The sequence below is a fragment of the Cydia fagiglandana genome, chromosome 2, assembly GCF_963556715.1.
Source record: "Cydia fagiglandana chromosome 2, ilCydFagi1.1, whole genome shotgun sequence".
NCBI lineage: Eukaryota > Metazoa > Arthropoda > Insecta > Lepidoptera > Tortricidae > Cydia > Cydia fagiglandana.
The window spans coordinates 4,706,743-4,724,606 of record NC_085933.1 but is presented as its reverse complement, the minus strand read 5'-3'; the positions used below and the strand labels follow the sequence as shown (position 1 = coordinate 4,724,606).

General features: G+C 36.6%; 1 protein-coding gene across 19 annotated transcripts in view; it reads left to right on the top strand.

Moving 5' to 3' along the window:
• Positions 1 to 12,862: 12,862 nt before the first annotated feature.
• Positions 12,863 to 17,864, top strand: part of LOC134673718 (protein tramtrack, beta isoform) — a 93,240-nt gene continuing 88,238 nt past the window's right edge. For 17 of the 19 annotated variants that reach the window (XM_063531737.1, XM_063531746.1, XM_063531845.1 and 14 more), the window contains exons 1-4: positions 12,864 to 13,022; positions 13,127 to 13,362; positions 13,447 to 14,004; positions 14,079 to 14,153. In XM_063531737.1, the coding sequence (XP_063387807.1) occupies positions 13,152 to 13,362; positions 13,447 to 14,004; positions 14,079 to 14,153 (844 nt within the window). In that variant the 5' untranslated portion in view covers positions 12,864 to 13,022; positions 13,127 to 13,151. Of the gene's footprint in view, positions 13,023 to 13,126; positions 13,363 to 13,446; positions 14,005 to 14,078; positions 14,154 to 17,864 lie in introns of all 19 variants that reach the window. The other 2 variants (XM_063531720.1, XM_063531728.1) reach the window with 1 other exon arrangement.

Below are 17,864 nucleotides of genomic sequence, written 5' to 3'. Positions count from 1 at the left end.
CCGTGAGGTCAGCACGATCGATTTTCTTCTAGGTATGTAGTAAGTAAAGTAATTTGACAGGTACACGACGACTGGCATGGGAAGTAGGCAGAGACGCTACTCGTCATGCCCACCGCTCCCTATTTTGTCGGCTTTTTGGCGCGAGTCATTTCTTCCATAACCCAATTTAATTAGGAATGAAATTCATTCATTAATTACTTAATTAGTTCATAATGTGGCATGTGGCTATGCACTTTTGCAGCTGGTTAGTGATTGTATATTAAGAGGGAGTACCTACTAATCTCCTGTATCCAGCTCAAGCTGTCGAGCATAGCCTAGTCTGGTTAGAGTGGCTGGTAATGAATGATGATGACACTTTTCGAATAAATATTGAATTAGGCCAAGCGCGCACTGTTGCGGAAGAGTACTTCGGCTTCGGCGTTCCTGGGAGTCCTGAGACCTCGCCGTATAGCAGTAAGGCGGCAACAGAGGTTACAGAGGGGTTTTCGCGGGTAAACCAGGGGTCCATTTAGCCAGTATGGGTACACTGAGAGAAAAATCATCACCAGGAATTAAATAATTTGGCCAAGCCCGAGATAGCTCGAGGCATTTAGTGTTCCGTACGGCTACCATCAGTTTGGCATTGACATATTGTGAACGTAATTTACTTCTTATATATCTCTTTCGCATCGCACAAATGTGTCAGTAGTGTCAGTACGAGCAAGATGCATAGAATAGTACATTACTACAGAGGCCGGGACAAAAGGGGTTGCCGGCCGAAGACATATAGACGGCCGAGCGAAGCGAGGCCGATAGGTCTGAGCGCGGGCAACCCCATTTCCCGCCGAGGTATGTATAGTGCTTTTCTCAAACATGCAATGAAATAAATAAAATAAAAAATCCACGAAACCCAAGTTTTATTTATAGAAAAAACTAAAAGTAAACTACACCCAAAATATAACCAACACGTACCTATATCATTATCACGCGTATGTTTTACACGAGTCGTGTATTTTTACTACCCGTATATATTTTCATATATCTTTTTAGTGTTCCGTACAAAACTTTGTTTACGGAACACTTATGGGATCACTTCGGTCTTGCAAATCAGTTAAATACGTTTTTCTCAGAGACCGTTTGACATAGATACCTAAAATTTGGAACAGTTATAGCAATTACCACCACTCATATTGTAAATAAGTCAAAACTGCTTATTTCTTATTAAAGGGGGAAATTTAGGGGGTTGAGAGGGTTAGGCTGAAACTTTTTTCATTTGTAAGAATCGTGTGGGGTACCATTAGAAAGCTTGCAAAAAATTGAGTCGATGGACTGATTTTGACTTCATTTTAGACTGCTTATTATCAGCTGCTTATCAGCTTAACTTTATCTTCATTCGTTTTTCAACTGCAGCTTGACCTTTGGTTGCTTAGGGCTAGCTAACTGATGCTTACACTGGTCAATTCATATTTAGCGAGAAACATCCTTAGTTAAAACTTTGGCATTGAAATTTATGACTTATGTCTTTGACACAAAGTTTAATCCTGCTTGCTTATTTTTGTGGGATATTTAATTTTATCTCAATAGCCTACTATAAGTATGAGAGACATCTACAAAATACGACCTTATTATATTGCAAATAAGTTTCAATTTCGAACGGGCTTTCCAACCAATGGACTAGGCATCTCAAAAATCTGAAAAATTCAAATTAAGAATTCCGTTCTTGACTGTCGTTGTGTTTTTTTTTCCGCAATAGGACACATAGAGTTAGTAAGGCGTATAGAGATAATAAAGTCATTTAATATTTATGAACAGCTTTGGCCTCATGTATAGATTTTATTGAGAGTATCTGATTCGTCGAAACAATATACACAATATTCCTTTTCATTAAGTACCATTACATTTCTGTATTAATTGTATAAATTATAATATCTATTAATTATATTCAGTACTTATGTACGTATATATTTTTGAACGGATCGGTGAGCAACAAGATTCAGGGCTATAACCGCGAAAATAGAAGTTCGCAAATTGCGAGCATTTTTCTCTGTCACTCTAATTACGCCTTCATTGGAGTAAAAGAGAAAGATCCCCGCAAATTGCGAATTTCGGTTTTCGCGGTAGCCCCTCAGTCCTGTTACGAGAAAATAATTTTGGAAGACATTAATAGTATATGACAGTTAAATATCACAGTTTTTAGAAACAAAGGTATAATTGACGAAATATTTAAAGTAAGCCGATCTTGTTTTTTAGCAGTTCTAAATAATATTAAAGTCTATATATGGCATAAAAAAATAATGAGTTCTAAATTCAAATTGAAGGAGTACCTATACATTTAAGGTAATGAGTTCTTAATTCAAATTGAAGGAGTATACATGTAAGGTATTATAGGCCAAGCGCGCACCACGATTTTAATTTTTGCGACACGATTTTAGAATCGCGCTGTAATATATCGCAGAAAATTCACTGCGCGCACTGCGATGAAAAACTCGACGATTTGTTCATTCTCAACATGGATTTCGTACCAGTCGCTTGTCATGAAACGTGTCTTTAATTTGCGATCGCTGTATGACTTTGAGCATTTATAGCAAAGGTGATCCCCGTCTATTTCCATAATTAAATGGTCAACATCTAGCGCCTCATTTTGAGACTCCATTTGAGATGCAGGTGCCGAGATGTTGGGTTTTGGAGAGCGAAATGCCGGCTGAGGTCCGGCCGGGGTGTGATTTTATTATCATAGTGCGCGCGGGGCCATACAACTCCGCATGCTGCAATTCACTTTGTGACAATCGCGTCGCGAACAATCGCGGAAAAATGTGACAAATCACAATTTTAAAATCGCAGCGATTTTTTTGTCGCATATGCGCGCACTAACATATAAACACATACGTTGCATTTCTGCGACAAAATTAACGCAGGACAAAAAATCGTGGTGCGCGCTTGGCCTTACTCTAAATTATTATAATACATCAAGCATTCGGGAGATGCTCGACTTCGGTATTCAAACACAAAGCAATAGTACAAGAATCTAACTAAATGCAAAGGCCGAAGGAGCGATTCGAAGATCCGAAGCGTCCGACAGAGTATTTTTAAGTACAAGTGTCTAAGTCGCAAGATCCAAAGGCTGAAGTCGCATTGGGCCGAAAGCCCGAAGCATCCAGGAGGTCAGTTCTAAACGCAGGTAATTAATACAAGTGTCTAAATGCGAAGGCCGGAGGCCCAAATCCTGCAAGATGTAAGTGGTTAAACACAGAACTGACAGCCTGGACGCTTCGGGCCTTCGGCCCTACGCGGAGCTCCGGCTTCGGCCTTCGCATTTAGATACTTATACTATTGTTCTGTGTTTAAGTACTAACATCCTGGACGCTTCGGGCCTTCGGCCCTACGCGGAGCTCGGCCTTCGGCTTTCGCATTTAGACACTTGTACTATTGCTCTGTGCTAAAGCGATGACATTTTGCTAATGCTCGGCCTTCGGCCTTCGCACTTAGACACTTTGTACTATTATTCTGTGTGTATAGTTGAATACGGTATCCTAAAAACAGGCAAACAACCTCTGTAAAATGTAACGATGCGAGCGGTACGGCTACCATCAGTTTGGCATTGACATAAACGTTACCGTGGGCGTGAACGTAATTTACTTTCTATGCATCTCGCTCGTACTGACATATTAGTGCGAAAGAGATATACCTATAGGAAGTAAATTACGTTCACGATATCGTTTATGTCAATGCCAAACTGATGGTAGCCGTACGGAACACTAAATGCCTCGAGCTATCTCGGGCTTGGCCAAATTATTTCGCCTTGTATCCGTCTGACTGTCGTTTTCGTCACATAAGTTTACATAGTCTTTCATGTTGATATCATGTTTCACATACATCTTTGCTTTATGCATGGAGTAAATAAGTATAATTTCCACAGTGTTGACGAATTTGTAGTTAAATTCATTTAAAATATGCCACAAAACTGTTTCTAATAAACTGTAAGCCATTTTTCTTCGTTTCTCAAATAATAAAATTGCCATAAGTAACCATATACATACTTCGTCTTTGTCTTGGCGGCAGAGGCAGCAAGTTATTTAAAATCAATTCTGCTTACGCTGCCAATTCCATCACCTACGATTACAATTAATATTAATTTCATTATTTCGTCGGAACTCATATTAAAGTACAAAAATGAACAACGCACCATAAATCCAATAAAACAGAATTAAATTTTTTCATCTTTATGATCTTTACCTCCATAACAATTTAAAAAAAAATAACTACGCGTGTTTGAGTAGACCTTTTTACCGCTAACGTTTAGATGAAATATTTTAAATGTTTTTATTTGTGTAGTTAAATTTATAATTTTAAATTATAGAATTTGGTTAATAATGTATTATTTATTAAGTTCATGTTGATTTCATACAAATAAAACTGCAAATTATAGCAAACATTGTTTTTTGTTTTTTTTTTTATTGGCGTAGGTGGCAGAGTGTCGACTTGTATGAAATTCCATTAACGACCTTTTGTCCTAGCCGCACCTGAAACGTCATACTTCGCACCCTATTATAAGGAACATAACATCAATATTTCATTGCATGTTTGAGAAATAGTACATTACTACAGAGGCCGGGACGAAAGGGGTTGCCGGCCGAAGACATATAGACGGCCGAGCGAAGCGAGGCCGATAGGTCTGAGCGCGGGCAACCCCATTTCCCGCCGAGGTATGTATAGTGCTTTTCTCAAACATGCAATGAAATAAATAAAATAAAAAATCCACGAAACCCAAGTTTTATTTATAGAAAAAACTAAAAGTAAACTACACCCAAAATATAACTAAACACGTACCTATATCTTTATCACGCGTATGTTTTACACGAGTCGTGTATTTTTACTACCCGTATATTTTCATGTATCTTTGATTTTTTCGCCTTGTATCCGTCTGACTGTCGTTTTCGTCACATAAGTTTACATAGTCTTTCATGTTGATATCATGTTTCACATACATCGTTGCTTTATGCATGGAGTAAATAAGTATAATTTTTACAGTGTTGACGAATTTGTAGTTACATTCATTTAAAATATGCCACAAAACTGTTTCTAATAAACTGTAAGCCATTTTTCTTAGTTTCTCAAATAGGTAATAAAATTGCCATAAGCAACCATATACATACTTCGTCTTTGACTTGGCGGCAGAGGCAACAAGTTATTTAAAATCAATTCTGCTTACGCTGCCAATTCCAACACCTACGATTACAATTAATATTAATTTCATTATTTCGTCGGAACTCATATTAAAGTCAAAAAATCAACAACGCACCATAAATCCAATAAAACAGAATGAATATTTTTCAACTTTACCTCCATAACAATTTAAAAAATATAACTACGCGTGTTTGAGTAGACCTTTTTACCGCTAACGTTTAGATGAAATATTTTAAATGTTTTTATTTGTGTAGTTAAATTTATAATTTAAAATTATAAAATTATAGAATGTATTATTTATTAAGTTCATGTTGATTTTATACAAATAAAACTGCAAATTATAGCAAACATTGTTTTTTGTTTTTTTTTATAGGCGTAGTGGCAGAGTGTCATTACGAACCATAAAGCAAATACTGCCTCTATGAATGCCACGATGCCGTGTCACAAATATCTGTGAAATGAAAATTAAAAAACCGGGCAAGTGCGAGTCGGACTCGCGCACGAAGGGTTCCGTACCATAATGCAAAAAAAAAACAAAACAAAAGCAAAAAAAAAAAAAACGGTCACCCATCCAAGTACTGACCCCTCCCGACGTTGCTTAACTTTGGTCAAAAATCACGTTTGTTGTATGGGAGCCCCATTTAAATCTTTATTTTATTCTGTTTTTAGTATTTGTTGTTATAGCGGCAACAGAAATACATCATCTGTGAAAATTTCAACTGTCTAGCTATCACGGTTCGTGAGATACAGCCTGGTGACAGACGGACGGACGGACGGACGGACGGACGGACAGCGAAGTCTTAGTAATAGGGTCCCCTTTGGGTACGGAACCCTAAAAAGAGGACTTTGCCGGCCTAGGCCTGCAAGATGTGTATGAATAGTACATTGTGTATTAAGGGCGGGAAATAAGAAATTACGAACGAGTGTCAATTTTAAGCCCGACGCGAAGCGAGGGCTTAAAATGTTCACGAGTTCGGAATTTCTTTACCGCCCGTGGCACACACAATGTTTTTCATCACACTTGTAAGGAAAAAAAGGAGAATTAATAAAAACAAACTTCTGTATAAAACACTTTTCCGCCCTAGGGCGAAAATTTCAATTTCCCGCCCGCAAGCCCTACGTGTAAATAAGTGTTTTTCATCACACTTGCTCGGAAAAGATTTTTTCCGCCCTAGGGCGAAAATTTCAATTTCCCGCCCGCAAGCCCTACGTGTAAATACATCTTTTCCGAGCAAGTGTGATGAAAATTCCATTAACGACCTTTTGTCCTAGCCGCACCTGAAACGTCATACTTCGCAGCCTATTAGGTATGTTCCTTCAATATTTCATTGCATGTTTGAGAAATAGTGAATTACGTTCACGCCCATGGTAGCGTCAACGCCAAACTGATGGTAGCCGTACCGCTCGCATCGTAAGACCGAAGTGATCCCATAAGTGTTCCGTGAACAAAGTTTTGTACGGAACACTAAAAATAAGCAGTATCTATATATATTACATATATATTATATTATATATATATAAATGCAAGTGTCCTGACCTCGGAGTAATTAACAACGGAGACGCCATTGCTAAAATTTTCGGTACAAAATAGTCTGCCGTTTTTTGCGGGGGAGGGGCACATCAAATGTATAGGTACGTCATGTCAGATAAACGTCAGTCCATACATATGGTTGACCATTGGCCGCCTATTTTTGACAGAGGGGAATGCCTGTTAATGGCGGCACCATTGTTAATTACTCCGAGGTCCTGACTGACTGACTGATTCATCAACGCAGAGCCGAAACTACAAAAGCCAGAAAGTTGAAATTTACACACCAGATTGCATTTATAAAGTGTACAGGAGATAAGAAGCGATTTTGAGAAATTCAACCCCTAAGGGGGTTAAAAAGGGGATGAAAGTTTGTATGGGGTGAAAGTTTTCTTTTAAGCTAGGAATTTATAACTTCGTAAAAAGATATATTCTTAAAATACAAGAAAACAAATTTCAGCGTTTTTGAAAATTCATCCCTTAAGGTGGTGAAAAAGGGGTTGAAAGTTTGTATGGATATCAAAAAATTTTTCGAGTGGTGGACTTGAATCTTTGTATTTAGGAATATTATTAGAAGACACGAAAAACAATTTCAGCGTTTTGTAAAATTCATCCCCTAACAGGGTTAAAAAGGGGTTGAAAATTTTAATCCATTATGCCTTTCTAAGAAGTTTCAAAGCATTTATGCTTTGAAACTTCTTAGAAAAGCATAATAGCCGATTACAAAAAAAAAAGTGATTGTTACGTTTTTGGAAATTCAACCCCTAAGGGGGTTAAAAAGGGGATGAAAGTTCGTCTTCGGGTGCAAATTTTATTTTAAGCTAGGAACTTGAAACTTTGTAAAAAAGAATCAAATTCAAATATAAGAAAACTAATTTCAGCGTTTTAGAAAATTCATCCCCCAAGGTGGTGAAAAAGGGGTTGAAAATTTGTATGGAAATCAAAATTTTATTCGAGCGCGGGACTTGAATCTTTGTATTTGGGGATATTATTAGAAGACAATAAAAGTAATTTCAGCGTTTTGTAAAATTCATTCCCTAACAGGGTTAAAAAGGGGATGAAAGTTTGTATGGGGTTAAAGTTTTCTTTTAAGCTAGGAATTTGAAACTTCGTTAAAAGATATATTATTAAAATACAAGAAAACTGATTTCAGCGTTTTTGAAAATTCATCCCCTAAGGTGGTGAAAAAGGGGTTGAAAGTTTGTATGGATATTAAACATTTTTTCGAGTGTGGGACTTGAATCTTTGTATTTAGAAATATTATTAGAAGACAGGAAAAGTAATTTCAGCGTTTTGTAAATTTTATCCCCTAACAGGGTTAAAATGGGGTTGAAAGTTTGAATCCATTACAAATGGTTTTGAAACTACTTAGAAAGACATAATAGCCGATTACAAAAAAAAGTAATTGCTGCGTTTTTGGAAATTCAATCCCTAAGGGGGTTAAAAAGGGGATGAAAGTTCGTCTTGGGGTGTAAATTAAATTTTAAGCTAGGAACTTGAACTTTTTGCAAAAAAAAGGTATTAAATTAAAAAACATGATAACTAATTCAAGCATTTTTGAAAATCATCCCCCAAGGTGGTGAGAAAGGGGTTGAAAGTTTGTATGGAGATCAGATATTTTGTGAGTGCGGAACTTAAATCTTTGTATAAGGGCATACGAGTAGGTACCTGTTATGAGAATACAAGAAAAGTAATTTCAGCAACCAACATCAAAATCCACTTGACTTAAAACTTCATATTACTTGCTAAAAAAGAAAAGTACTTAATTTCAACATTGCTTGGATATGAAAATTATAGAAAATTATAGGTACCTACTAAAGATGTAAAATGTTGAAGATAAAATTCCACGCGGACGAAGTCGTGGGCAACTAGTTTACAATATGAGTGGTGGTAATTGCTATAACTGTTCCAAATTTTAGGTATCTATGTCAAACGGTCTCTGAGAAAAACGTATTTAACTGATTTGCAAGACCGAAGTGATCCCCATGGCCATAAGTGTTCCGTAAACAAAGTTTATCTATACACATGTCATTTCATTAGTCAAGGCCCCTACGCTTTCTGTTCTCTTTGACGGCGCAGCAACTAGTATAATTTCTCTCTCCTCGCTATTTTAAAAATGCCATTTGTCAAAAAAGGACAACCATACTGTTGACAAGGTGAACTTCAAATCAAGTGTTGCCTTTTTTGATGCATCCAGGCTGTGTATGTGTGCGTAAAAACGTGTATGTGTGCTCTTTTAGGGATGTGAAAAGTCGATTTTAATCATGTTATATATCGATAAACGCTACACAGCGGAACGAAATAGCTATTAATTGAAGCTTCAATATCTACGTTAAACATATACATAATTGAAATGCTAATGAATAATAAATATATTAGAATATAATAAAATATTTCAATGATTGCGGAACACATATTTTAGTAGGTATTTATGTATTTTAATTAAATATCTGAACTTTCCCTTGGTTCCCTGCTGGGGCGTGACGATAAAATTGTGATCTGATAACCACAATAAAGAATAAAAGCATTTTTGTTCATTTTAGATATCGTCAAACCTTTGAAGTAAAATTAAAATTGTAAGAAATGTCGATAGTTTATCGATATGACTTTATCGACATGGCTACAGCAAGGTGGTGTTAAATTGTTAATCGTACACTAAACAAAAGTGGCAACAGTGACAGCTCGCTGTGACACCGTCTTTATATAATAAGTCTATGTCATTAGTGCTCTATTGCGTTCAGAAACCGTAGGAAATGACAAGCTTAATGACAACCAATTTTACTATGAGAACTTTTTTATCTGTGGTAGTAGGAAAATTTGTACTGTACATAACGTTACAGATTTTTGTAGGTTATGAGTTTAAATTTGGAACATCAGTCAAAACTCAAGTAGGTCTCTATTCTAGTATCCATAGATATTAAAACCGTTATCGATACGAAACGTCAATTTAGTGTTTTTTTAATATAAACCGCACGACATTTGATCTCGAGTGACATGAGAATAGGGACTTTATTCTTTTGTCTAGGAATTTAAAAAAAACTACGGATGTGTGACATGCGTGAAAAAAGTTTTCATTCACCGCCATTTGACGTACAGTTTATCTTTTTCTCTCTCTCTCTCAAACTCTTATTTCTTTGCTTTATTGGATGCCTATAACAATTGCTGTTATTTAAAAAAAATGCGAGATCTTAAAGCAGGTTAGATTTGACTTGGCCAGTTTTCATTACATCAGTCATTTTATAAAGTTATTCAACATATATATTTTGTAATTCTGATAAAAACTGGCCAAGCCAAATCTAACCTACTTTAAGATCTCACATTTTTTTTAAATAACAGCAATTGTTATAGGCATCCAATAAAGCAAAGAAATAGAGTTTAATAGTTGTTTATAATGTTATTTTGTTCCTATGAATACATATTTGGATTTTGCATAGAACTTGGCACTCATTTAGATCTCCATTCTTTTTGCGGCGAACCCCACAGTCAAGCATAATTTTTGTATTGAACTTGGCTCTCCTTTTTTACATTTATGTTTTTGATGGGATATCAATACTTTTTGTAAAGAAAACTAGGCAGGTATTGAGATTTAATGTTTTTTCTTGTGTTTCCGCTGCATGTTTTTTACTTCTGTTCTTTGTATTAATTATGTGGTGCCGCGCGCCGCCAACGACACACCGTTGGCCGGTTGTTTAGCGCGTATTACTGGTTTTTTGTATGGGGACCCCCCTATTTTTTAACTTTTTTTATTTTTAGATTTTTTCCTACGCTTACACACAATTACCGAGCTGGATTCCAAATTTCATCCTTCTAGGTCATCTGGAAGTAGGTTAGGTTTAGGTACTATATGTCAGTCACAATAAAAAAGAAATTTGTATGGGGACCCCCCCTATTTATTAACTTTTTTTTGTTTTTAGAGTTTTTCTTACGCTTACACATAATAACCGAGCTGGATTCCAAATTTCATCCTTCTAGGTCATCTGGAAGTAGGTTAGGTTTAGGTACTTATATGTCAGTCACAATAAAAAATGTTTTTTTTTGTATGGGGACCCCCCTATTTTATAACTTTTTTTTATTTTTAGATTTTTTCCTACGCTCTCACATAATAACTGAGCTGGATTCCAAATTTCATCCTTCTAGGTCATCTGGAAGTAGGTTAGGTTTAGGTACTTATATGTCAGTCACAATAAAAAATGTTTTTTTTGTATGGGGACCCCCCCCTATTTTATAACTTTTTATTATTTTTAGATTTTTTCCTACGCTTTCACATAATAACTGAGCTGGATTCCAAATTTCATCTTTCTAGGTCATCTGGAAGTAGGTTAGGTTTAGGTACTATAAGTCTGTCAGTCAGTCTTAAAATTTACGACTTATTGACCTTCATATCTTTATAACCGTTTGAGCTAGCTTCGTGAAATTTGGGCTTCTAGATGTCCTTATGGATATAATTAAACACACGTAGTTTTATGTGTTTACGTTAAAGATGTTTTGAGTTATAGAAGGGTCAAAAGTGGCACCAAGTGGTTCGTGTAATATTACACTTGGCGCTGGCTAGCCAGTTCCTTTGCTTGAACTTGGCTTGACACGCTGCCGCGTGTCTAGATAATGCGTTCAGAAACCGTAGGAAATGACAAGCTTAATGACAACCAATTTTACTATGAGAACTTTTTTATCTGTGGTAGTAGGAAAATTTGTACTTTAATGTACATAACGTTACAGATTTTTGTAGGTTATGAGTTTAAATTTGGAACATCAGTCAAAACTCAAGTAGGTCTCTATTCTAGTATCCATAGATATTAAAACCGTTATCGATACGAAACGTCAATTTAGTGTTTTTTTAATATAAACCGCACGACATTTGATCTCGAGTGACATGAGAATAGGGACTTTATTCTTTTGTCTAGGAATTTAAAAAAAACTACGGATGTGTGACATGCGTGAAAAAAGTTTTCATTCACCGCCATTTGACGTACAGTTTATCTTTTAGTTAGTTTTAAGTATGTGTTTAGATAAAGTAGTGTATGTAACTGTACATAATTAGGCATTAAAACACTCGTGTGATCCTATTAAGAAACTGACTAACGTTCGTTTCTTAAACCCACACTCGTATTTTAATGCCTCTCATTATGTAGCAGTCACATAAACTACTATTTGTACGGAACACTAAAAAACTATTTCCATTCCATACCACATTTTTTTTCAACATAATTTTCCCCAAAGAATTAATTTTATTTTATGTAGCAACATTATTGTGGAATATAAATGCATTCTAATTTGAACGTTACATCCATAAACACAAAGACTATTTTGTAACAAAGCAACTGTAAAGACCTTCTAACCTATAGCTATCTCAAGTTTGCGGCGTCAAACGCTGATGGTGGTTTAAATAATGTTTTTAGTCAACATTTTATTTCGTGTATGAAGTTTATTTATTTTTGGATTGCGCTTAATTGCTACCTTAGGAAAATATATGATTATGTAGCATGAAAAATAGCTTTACTGAGTGAAAAATCCATGTAGTGTCTCAATTATTATTGACAATTATTTAATTGTTTTATTTTCAATTAAGTTTTTTAATTGATTATCCCATACATATTTGACAAAATATAACTTGTTAGTGTTAGAAATGTTCACCTTTATTAATTTTGTATTCGTTTTATCATGGTGAGAAAAAAACAATTTGTTTAATAAGCCTCATTTCAATGAAAAATAAACAGAGTGCACAATAATTTTGGTAATTATTTTTATACGTCACTTTATAGATTTTTTTGTATGTTTTCTAAGGTCTCTCAGCCATATTCAATTTAAGGAATTTTTGTTTAACCTCGTCATCTCGGCGTTATATTAATTTAATAAGTTCCTGTATGAAAACCAATGTAAATGATTCATAATTAATCCATAATTAATAAAGTATTACTATTTACGAACTATAATCTTGAAAAATATAAATTCCTAAAAAAATACTTGTACCTCGTCCGGCTACAACCTTTAATCAAATGGCAGCGTTACATTATTTTATTTCAGGCTTTTTCTGTAGATTAAATTGTCTTATTTTATGTGGAAATTGATGTTATAACTATTGCACTACTTTGTATTAAATTTTAATTTGTATTTTAGCAAATTTCGATCAATTTCGTTTTCATCCCATATTGTGGAATCTCCCCACTCCTGTGACGACACAGTATACGTCGCGTTTGCGTCATCATACCGTGAACAGCGCTCAAACGGGGAGGACGTGGGATGAACAAGTGTGCAGTGCATTATTAGAAACATTGTTTTATTTTTTTCAAATGTTTCTAATATCGGAATTATAAAGTACAAAGTATTAGGATAGGTAAATGTCCATTATTTTTAAGTGAAGTTGCAGTTTGATTGCGTTGCGTCATAGTGGATTTGTTTGAAGTGATTTTGTATTAAATATTTTATTATTTGTTTCAGGGTTCAAGAAATAAACGTCGCCATCATGGCGTCGGACGAACAATTTTCATTATGTTGGAACAATTTCCACGCAAATATGTCAGCAGGCTTTCATGGCCTGCTGTCGCGTGGAGATTTAGTAGATGTCACATTAGCTGCCGAAGGCAGGCTATTGCAGGCACACAAATTAGTTCTATCAGTATGTTCTCCCTACTTCCAGGAGATGTTCAAAATGAACCCAACTCAGCATCCAATAGGTAAGGATTTTCTATTATTTGCCAATATTGTTTCAAGTGTTTTTTACCGGGACAATGTACTAATAATGTTTTTCTTTGTTTCAGTATTTTTAAAAGATGTTAGTCATTCAGCGTTAAGGGACTTATTACAGTTTATGTACCAAGGTGAAGTTAATGTTAAGCAAGAAGAGTTAGCGTCGTTTATTAGTACCGCGGAACAGCTTCAAGTGAAAGGTTTAACCGGTAATCAAAATGAAGAAAGTTCCACGCCATCCAAACCAAAGCCGACCTCAAGGCCAGGCCCGAGGTCGTCACAACAAAGGCAATCTGTTATGACTAAGTTAGAGACTGATTTAGATTCTAAGCCCTCCTCAACTCCAGTAGCAATTAAGCGACCAAATAGGCCATCAATAGCATCAAACAATTCGTCATCTTCACAATCTGGACCTGTGAAACGAAAATGTGTGGACCCATTAGAAGCCGGACCATCTGGATCAGCAAAAGAAGAATTTGTTACGATACCCGATGAAGATGAAAACAACGCTGTGGCACCCAAAATGGAACCCGAATTTGTTAACGAAAGTATGTGGGATGATGACGATGATGGGACGAATAATGATGAAACAAATTTCGGCGAAGATGACTCTAATATGGAAATGACTGGTAAATATTCTACTTTTATTATTCAATTTTATGATAAATTGGGGCATAATGTTAACTTCTTTTTATTGTTGCAGGATTCGATGGCTCAACGACTGGCGATGGCAATTTGACTGGTGGTGCGGAAGGTGGAGCAGTAGGTGATGCGCAAGGTAGGTTTGCACACTCCGGTTAAACTGGTCGGGCAGGGCATACTATCTTGCGGGCATCGTATGTCGCGTCCGATCGGCCTAGATATGATAAACCTATTCATCACTTGCCATTTTGATACCGTTAAATTTGCTCAAGGTTTATCATGTCTCTAGACGTAGAAATGAAATTTGTAAGTTAGCTTAAGTAGTTGTAGTTAGTAACGTAAATTGCCTGTTGCAGATTTATTTCCTATTTTTCAACTATTCTTCAATGTGTTATTGAACAATAGTTCGTATGGGTACGTGATATGGTAATCTGGTAACTTTTTGGTAATTATGTATTTGGTAAAAAGGTAAATGGTATTGGTATGGTCAACTTGTTCGCTGGAGTTCTGGTAACGAGGTTGGTATACTAGAAATGGTCAATTGGTTATTGTAAATTTGAGGAATCTCACGAGAGTTCGTTTCTCTTAGATTGAAAATGAGCCCTTTTGAAACTAAATTTTAATGGTAGTTTGATTTATACATCTAAACTTAATGTATAGATCAAATGGTTTCTAATCTTACTAAATTCAGCCAATGGAAAGTATTGGGGCTGATATGGACTGCATCTTGTATGAGGATGCTGACGTAGAAGCGGTCTGTATTTACCCTAAATTTGGTAACCTGCGAGCGGGACGGCTATATAGTGATGTTCCTCTCGCGGACTGGAGCAGTGGATGTTTACGGGTTATTTACTACGATGGCCCGGCGCCGGCTACCAAGGGCGCAGTCGTGCGGTAGTAAGAGCAATATCACTTGCTACATCTAACGCTTGGTTGCGTCCTTGGGAGTGGCCGGCGCTGGGCCATCGTGTAAAAGGAACCACTATATATGCAGCGCCGATTTCCGACGAAAATTTGTATACAACTGTTTTTACCAACGACTATAGGAACGTTCGCAAAGAAAATGCTTTCAGATCAACGCGCGAAGGGGTTCTGTGGACAACTTGCCGTTGCAGTTTGGAATGTAATTTGAATAACAGGTTTGTAACGGCGAAAAAGTACGCTATTGGCATCGCGTAGAAAATCTTTCGGAAAAGTGAAGAATGGCTCTAAACAATCGCGACACGGTCAATTAATATAGCTTTTGGACGGCAATGACCGATATGCACGTAGGTCTGTTGCTCTGAGCCTACCGCGAACCACGTTCGACGTGTTGCGTCTTTGTCGCACTTGAAAATTCGTACGTAAGTGTGACAAGGAGGCAACATGTCGGACGTGGTTCGCGGTAGGCCCTCTGTGGTCTGTGACAGATTAATCGGTCTTTGGCGTTGAACCTGCGGTGCGGACATATCGGTCATAGGCGTCCCAAAAGTTAATCGTGGTCCCACTTTGTACAACAGTGGGTTCACGGGTATGGTCCCGCCGCACTGTTTTCCAGAAACATTTCCTTCACAAAGCGCGCACTACGATTTTTTTGTCGCAGAAATGCAACGTGTTTGTCGGTGCGCGCACATGCGACAAGAAAATATGTATTACAGCGCGATTTTAAACTCGCAAAAATTAAAATCGCAGTGCGCGCAGGCTCTAAGGGCCCCCCCACATCTGGCGTCTTTCGAGCGTCGGCGTATGTCGGCGTCGGTCCAACGCTATGGAAAATGACGTCGCTGCGCAGTTGCGTCGACGCTGCGTCGACGTTTAGACGACGTCGGCCATAGAATTGTAGACGCCGACGCTCGAAAGACGCCAGATGTGGGGGGGCCCTTAAATTAACCATAACAGTGGTACTGCAAAAAATCGCTGTCATGGTTAAAAAAACCGGGCAAGTGCGAGTCGGACTCGCGCACGAATGGTTCCATACCATAAAGCAAAAAAAAACGGGAAAAAATGCAAAAAGAAAACGGTCACCCATCCAAGTACTGACCACGCCCGACGTTGCTTAACTTTGGTCAAAAATCACGTTTGCTGTATGGGAGCCCCACTTAAATATTTATTTTATTCTGTTTTTAGTATTTGTTGTTATAGCGGCAACAGAAATACATCATCTGTGAAAATGTCAACTGTCTAGCTATCACGGTTCGTGAGATACAGCCTGGTGACAGACAGACGGACGGACAGCGAAGTCTTAGTAATAGGGTCCCGTTTTACCCTTTGGGTACGGAACCCTAAAAATACTGTTTTTTTAAATTCCTCTTCACGCTTAAACTGCTGAACCAATTTAGTTAAAATTTGGCACAGAGATAGTTTGAGTCCCGGGGAATAACATAGCAAACATTTAATCTCAAAAATCGTCCCTTAAGGGTGTGAAAAGGGAGGAGGAAATTTGTATGGGGATTCAATAACCGCTGAACCGATTTAGATAAAATTTGGTATAGAGATAGTTTGAGTCCCGAGGAAGAAAATAGGATAGTTTTTATTCCGAAAAAAATACCAAATGAAAGGTAAGGTGTAGGATTGTATGGGAAATCAATGAACGCTGAACCGATTTCGATGAAATATATGTCTACATCTTTGATTTAGTTGAAAATGATACTAAACTTGACTTAGAACCTAAACTTAAATAATTATTAACCTCGGACGTCGCAGACGCTTAAAAACCCCCCCACCGGACCTGCAGCAAAAATCTGGGTGGCTCCACTTCTTAATTCCATCCTTGGGTCCTAAGGACCAATCCTGCCAAAGAAAATCTCTTGTTCATGCAACGCCGTGGTTGACCTTTTTATGCTCTGAGCAAACAACTATATTAAATATGGCATTTTGATTAGTTAATGACGGCCGTTCAAAGGATTGTTAATATGTAAAGGTAAAATAAATGAAATAAATAAAAATCGGAATTGTGAAAATTAGGCAAAATAACAAATATGTGATAACAGTTACAGCACATTACTTGAAATACTAAGATTTTCAACAGATGGCGACAGTGGTACCATACTGAGCCAAGTTATATGTTAAGCAATAAAAGTTACTATGTATTTGGGTATTAGAATAGGATATGATAAACATCACATAATTTATCATAAATTCATTATTTGTTTAATATTATACATATTGTAAGTTGGAATAAAATCAAATACTGCCCTGGAACGATTACCACGTTAAGCAATAGATGGCGTCAGTAGTTTCATAACTGGACTATGCACATAAATAATGTATTCTGTATTTTACTATAGGTAGTTCGTTTTTTAGCATTAGAAAGAACTTTCAAGAAGTTAAGCGACCTAGACATGTCTTTAAATTGAAAAACGCTTTGTAAAAATCAAAAACTTATGAAAGCAGAAGAATATAATATAAATGATCGTACGAGATTCATAATTGTTACATGTTTGCCGTAACTTATTTTTAAAATGTGTTTTTCATTTAAAAGGCACATCAAAATTGTTTACCTTATTTCTAATGCTAAAAAAACGAACTATAGTCCTGTGTATGGGAAATTAAGTATTTTAATATTAATGAACAAAATGTACTTATCCTTCTTAAGGTATATCGTGGGTTCGTGGGTGGTGGTAACTGCACCGTGTGAAAGGTACGTAAGTCTTGATGTCTGTATGTGTTATTACTTTGATTAAATACATGCATGTTTATGCTAATATACTATTGTTTCATTTTGAACCGCCTGTAATAGGTTCTCTGTATCAAATCAAGCTAACGACTTCGTCAGCGTGGAATGATGATGATGATGATGATTGATTGATTAAAACTACTATGCTCTTTCCCAGGCCTCAAACTACATCCCAAATTTCATCATCTAAAT